We start from the raw sequence: 6452 nt of genomic DNA, 5'->3' as shown, positions 1-6452 counted from the left end.
AGTATGGAACTCTTGAATATAAAGAAAATATAAAAGCTCGACAACAACACATAAATTACAAACCGTGCATATCAATACGTATTACCACGTAAAGGCACGGGAAAATTAAAAACACTATAACCCCAAGATAATAGTAGAAGTAAATATAATCCTCCGGTGGTAGATGAAAGAGAAGAATGACAGATATGAAAGTTAAGAGTATATCAAGGATCAGAACTGGATGGAGCATATTAATGAATGCTTTAAAAATATGAATCAGGAGAGAAAGAATGGAAGGTGTGAGCTGTGAAAATAAGGAAACGAAGGGAGTGGATTTATAGTAAAATATCCGACAGAGCAATCGAAACAGATTATTGCATTTAATCAAAGAAGATCTGATTTCCTATATCGTCGAAGAACCAAATCTTATTACGAAGATTTTCTTTAAATCCCATGAATTCCGGAAATCAATCATAACTACGTCATCAGTTCCCTCTCTTGCGATAGCTTCGATTATACTCTTCGCATAATCAAATTTTTTTTACCTATATTACTCACTGATGATAAAACTCTAATTTCTAGCTCGGATACGTCATGAAAACATACTTATTGTCAGCCATGACCATTCCACTCAAATTTCAGGACGAAATTTCTTTAACGGGTAGGTACTGTGACGACCCAGAAATTTTCGACCAAATTAAAACTTAATCTTTATAAGTTCCAACACAATAAGCAAAGCCTGTAATGTTGAGTCTCGAAATGTTTGAACTATTTATATAGATTCATTTAACCTGTGACTATTTCCGACGATTCACGAACAATTGTGTGTAAATAAATATGTAAATATATATACATATATAAATATAAGAGTGCATATTAAGTTGTATTAATAAAATACAAAATAATTATTTGAATTGAAAATGTAAAATAATGTACAAGATAATTAAGATTAAAATTTATTTATGATTTAAACGAATTATTTTTTTTATTTATTATCATTTTTATGATATTATTTAGTTATTTTATTAGAATTATTATTAATATTATTAGGGTATTTACTATTAATATTTATTAAAAATAAAAATAGGGAATCCCATTCTGTTAGAAGTAACTATCAATTTTTTTTCTTTTTCTTCACATGAAAATAATTTACGTACTTCATGTCTCCAGTTTGTTACAAGTCTACTTCACAAATCAATTGGAAATCAATTTAACTGTTAAATCATGTACCTAATCACTCTATATAAGTTACAAACTGCAAATTGAGTTGAAAACAAAGAAAACCCAGAAAATAAGCTCGACACTCTGTACATTCATCTTTTTCACCATATTTTGATTTAGAACAAATTTTCAAAATGTAATAATGCAGTCATGTTAGGAATCGTCTATCTAAACTATCTGTAAGTTTTCAATCCTCAATTCTTTCTATTAATTTCTAATTTGAGAGTCAAAGTTTTGGTTTTCAAAGTCAACTAAGTGTCCTTGAATCAAATTCGAGTTTGTTTTGATATCTCCAGTTAATTTGATGATCCATAAAGATTATAGGAATGATTTGCAACACAATTCATGTTGTAATCATAACCTATAACACTCTTAATCTAAAAATCAATTTTTGAGTTCTTGAGTTCTTCACAGTGATATACACTAACGTGAATTCGAAATAAATTTCAAAAACTAAAAATGTAGAGTTGTTAGGAATCATTTACTTAAACTTCCTGCAAAATCCCAAGTTCCAATTCTTGATAACGAATTCGAATTTGCGAGTCAAAGTTAAATTGTCAAAAGTCAACTGTTTTGTTCTTGGAGAAATTAGAACTTGTTTTGATGTTTTAAGTTCAATTGATGATTTCAATAGTTTTTAGGAATGATTTGAAACATGTTTCATGTTGTAAAGATTGTCCAAAACGAACTCAAAATTGAAAACAAATTTTTTTTTTCTTGGCTACTAGCAAGCAGTAGGATTTTTTTGGTTTTTTTTTCTCATTTTTTTTATATCATGAACACATTTTTATTTTTTATTTCATGTTTGTTTAGAAGTCCTAAAACCATTTTGATGATTGACTATTAAGAATGAAGTTGTTTGATTGTTTAGATTTTGATGAAGAAGATGAAGTGGGTTGAAACATGTAATAGATAAGTATTTGGGTTTGTATTATAAATCAGAAAAACTGAAATGGAGGAATGGTTAAGGGTGTTGATGAGTGAGTGAGAGGTCTCGGGTTCGAGCCCGGCTTGGTGCAATTTTTTTAAAACTGACTCCTAAGGTAGTTTTATACTTTTAAAAATTATTATTATTATTAATATTATATTATTATTATTATCCTTAGGTATTTCTACAATTATTAATTTTATAAAACAAAAGATATATATGTAAATATATTATTACCTAAAATATACTAATATTACATAAAATTATGTTTCAACTAATATTATTGATATAACATTAATTAAATATCAAATAAGTATCATAATATATTATAAGAATAATTAATACATAACAAATATATAAACTTAATTGATTTATACTATAATGTGTTAATACTTGATATAGGTTCGTGAATCCGAGGCCAACCCTGCATTGTTCAATGTCGTCATATGTATTTTTACTACAAAATACAGTATTGTGAGTTTCATTTACCTTTTTACCCTTTATATTTTTGGGCTGAGAATACATGCGCAACTTTTATAACTGTTTTACGAAATAGACACAAGTAATCGAAATTACGTTCTATGGTTGAATGATCGAAACTGAATATGCCCCTTTTTATTAAGTCTGGTAATCTAAGAATTAGGGAACAGGCACCCTAATTGACGCGAACTCTAAAGATAGATCTATCGGGCCCAACAAGCCCCATCCAATGTACCGGATGCTTTAGTACTTCGAAATTTATATCATGTCCGAAGGAGGATCCCGGAATGATGGGGATATTCTTATATGCATATTGTGAATGTCGGTTACCAGGTGTTCAATCCATATGAATGATTTTTTTGTCTCTATGCATGGGACGTATGATTATGAGAAATGGAAGTATGAAATCTTGTGGTCTATTAAAATTATGAAATGATTCTTTATGATAAACTAATGAACTCACCAACCTTTTGGTTGACACTTTAAAGCATGTTTATTCTCAGGTACGAAAGAAATCTTCCGCTGTGCATTTGCTCATATTAGAGATATTACTTGGAGTCATTCATGACATATTTCAAAAGATGTTGTATTCGAGTCATTGAGTTCATCAAGATTATTATTAAGTCAATTATATTTGGATATATTATGAAATGCTTTACATGCCTGTCAACTGTCGATGTAACGAAAGTTTGTCTTTTAAAAACGAATGCAATGTTTGTAAAATTTATCATATAGAGGTCAATTACCTCGCGATGTAATCAACTGTTGTGAATCGTTTGTAATCGATATGGGCTTCATCCGGATGGATTAGGACGGGTCTCTACACTCCCCATGGAGATGAGCTATGATGAATGAATCCTTTCTCTAAGAGTTCTTGTAGCTGAATGGATAATTCCTTCATTTCAGATGGAGCTAATCGATATGGAGCCTTTGCAACTGGTACAGCACCGGGGATCAATTCAATTTGAAACTCAAATTGTCTTTTTGGTGGAAGACCAGGGAGTTCATCAGGAAAAACTTCAGGAAAGTCTTTAACAACAGGAACGTCTTCAATACGCAGTTCATCTGGTTTGACTTCTTTTATGTGAGCCAAAATGGCTTGACATACTTGCATAAGGTACTTTCGAGTTTTGATGCATGAGATAAGATTAAGTTTGGAACCACCCTTGTCTCCTTGGATGACAAGAATTTCACCAGTTTTGAGAGGAATATTAATTGTCTTATCAAAATATTGGATACCCACTTTCATCGGGGATAACCAGTCCATCCCTAAGGCTACATCAAAGCTTCCTAGTTCAACAGGCATTAAGTCAACCTTGAAGGTTTTATTGGCTAGAGTCAGATTACATTCCTTGTAGATTCGGTCAACTTTTACAAATTTCCCGTTGGCCATTTCTACAAGACACTTAGTGTCTAAGGTTTGAGGTTTCTTGTCAAACAAGGTACATTATTCAATAGACACATAGCTTCTATCAGCACCAGTATCGAATAAAATAAAAGCATAGCAGTTGTTGACAAGAAACGTACCAGTGATGACGTCATCGTCATTCCTAGCTTCTTCAACGGTCATGACGACAGCTCTTCCCTTAGCAGTATCAGTTGTTGCAGTCTTGTTCTTAGGGCAGTTGTTCCTGTAATGCCCTTTTTCCCCACAACCGAAACAAGTAGGCACGATTGGAGTTGTATTTGTAGCAGGCAGAGTAACTCTACAATTCTCGGTCGAGTGACCAATCCTCTTACACCTTCCGCACTTAGCAGTGCACAACCCATGATGATGTTTATTACAGCGTTTACATTGCGGCTTTATTCCAACATAACCATTTTTTGTAATATCACCAATCTTCTTGTTTGAATTCTGACTTGCACCTTGAGTAGGCTCAAACTTTCTTTTGTTCTCAGTAGTCTTTACTTCGATTTGTTTTTCCTTGGCATTTCTTCTTGCAGCCATAACCAGGTTTTGGGCCATTAACATCGTAGCCTCAATAGATTCTTTACCAGCAGCTATAACATTCCCCTGGATTTGAGGAGGAAGACCGATGATATACTTTTCAATCTTCTTGCTCTCAGGAGTAACCATACTAGGGCATAGAGCAGCTAGCTCCAGAAACCGGTTGTTGTATTCCTCAACTTCAAGATTTTTCATTCTCAACTCCCAAAATTTGACTTCAAATTTCTGAACTTGATTCCTGGGACAATACTTGCCAGCCAGCATGGTTTTTAATGTTTCTCAGGGTATGGCTAGGGCAGCAGTCCATCCAACTGTACCAGCATAAGCAGTCCACCAAGTTAGAGCTCCACCAGATAGATTTCTAGTAGCATACTTGACCTTGTCAGCTTCACCGCAATTACTCAGACGAAACACACATTCCATCTTTTTGAACCAACAGTTTAGTTCAATTGGTCCTTCAGTCCCTTTATAGCTTGGTGGCTTACAATTCATAAATTCTTTATGTGAGCATGAGTTCGAAGGGTTTCGGTTTCCGTTGTTGTTGTTTTGATTATTGTTGTGTCCTTGAGCGGCAGCAAGGAGTTGTTGAAATTGTTCATTTGTGAGAGTAACGTTAGGAGAGTTGGTGTCGTTACTTGGTTGTTGTTCCCCAGCCATTGTTCTTCAATACATAATTACAGTATTAATTGAAGAGTTATGGTGCAATATAATTTGTAATTATAATCAATAATCATCGCATAATCACACACATGTGGCTAAGCCAGGATAAGTCAAAATATAAAAACAACCACTTAACTTGTTATTAATAACGAATGGATAAATTATCCTTATTATACAAAGGAGATGAGAAGTACAGTAGGCAATGCCTTTACATAGATGAAATAGAAATAACGGACGAAACAAAAATCCTAAGAATTATCAGTCTTTCTTTGAAGTGGAGGTTTTGTGTTGATCCTTGAAGAAGCTCACAAGATACATTATAGATTTCTCGACCTCCGCAATCCTCTTGTCTTTCTTAGTAACCATTTGGGAGAACATATCATAGACTCTCTTTACATCACTGTTAAGATAGTCTTGACGTTTTTCCATCTTTACCCATTTTTCATGAGATGACTTCTTCATGTTGTCGACATGCATTTGTAGGTTCATAATATCACACCGGATAGTAGTGTTGTCATATTCGGTGTTAGTGAACTTAGACGTTTTAGGCTGTTTGGAAGAACTAGCAATATTCGCAGCAGGTGTCTCAGGTTCCTTCCTTTTTGGTGAAGGAATTTTGGTAATAATGGGAGATTCGGGTTCATCTTCAGAGGGTTCCTCTTCCTCCTCCTTCTCCTCGATAATCTCTTCTACCTCTCCCTCATATTCCGAGTCCGAAGCATCATTCTCGGTGTCACCATCATAAGCTTCATTTTTCGGAGAAGACTCGTCCTTAGGTGAGAAAAGTGGGGTAGCTGGAGTATAAGTTGATGAATCATGTGGTGTAGCAGGGGTGTAAGTAGGTGATGCCGGTAGTGAAATAGGAGGGTAACTAGGCGTGTGGACAGATCTCTCGAAATCAGATTCCTCGGTGTCGGTAATGATGATAGGGTTCATGCTAGTCATTCTAAAAAAAAAAATGAAAAAAGAAGGTTACAAACGTTCTAAGGAAGACGTAAGGCAAGAGGTAAAAGTATAGGTAACGGATAGCAAGATAATAAGAGATAGGCAATTAAAACTAAGGCAGGAAAGGCTATAGTCCTAAAGATTGCTAAAGCACCCTAGCTAACACATAAGGCACACATAAAATGCAATCCTGGTTCTCTATAGCAAAACTGCTCTGATACCAATCTGTCACACCCCCAAATAGGGCCAGGGGTATTTGTGACCATTAATATCATAACACATTTGTATAAA

The 6452-nt window shown here is 34.1% G+C and overlaps 1 protein-coding gene across 1 annotated transcript; it reads right to left on the bottom strand.

The window, feature by feature from the left end:
* Window positions 1-3428: 3428 nt before the first annotated feature.
* On the bottom strand, window positions 3429-4001 carry LOC139899767 (uncharacterized). Its single transcript, XM_071882603.1, has one exon. The coding sequence runs from the start codon at window positions 3999-4001 to the stop codon at window positions 3429-3431; it is 573 nt and encodes a 190-aa protein (XP_071738704.1).
* Between the last annotated feature and the right edge of the window lie 2451 nt (window positions 4002-6452).

This window comes from Rutidosis leptorrhynchoides, chromosome 3 (assembly GCF_046630445.1).
Source record: "Rutidosis leptorrhynchoides isolate AG116_Rl617_1_P2 chromosome 3, CSIRO_AGI_Rlap_v1, whole genome shotgun sequence".
NCBI lineage: Eukaryota > Viridiplantae > Streptophyta > Magnoliopsida > Asterales > Asteraceae > Rutidosis > Rutidosis leptorrhynchoides.
The sequence above is the reverse complement of the archived record's forward strand: the minus strand, read 5'-3'. Positions and strand labels throughout refer to the sequence as shown.

Excerpts from the sequence above, each read along its gene's own strand:
- LOC139899767 (XM_071882603.1), bottom strand. The coding sequence starts at position 4,001 with ATGGCCAACGGGAAATTTGTAAAAGTTGACCGAATCTACAAGGAATGT.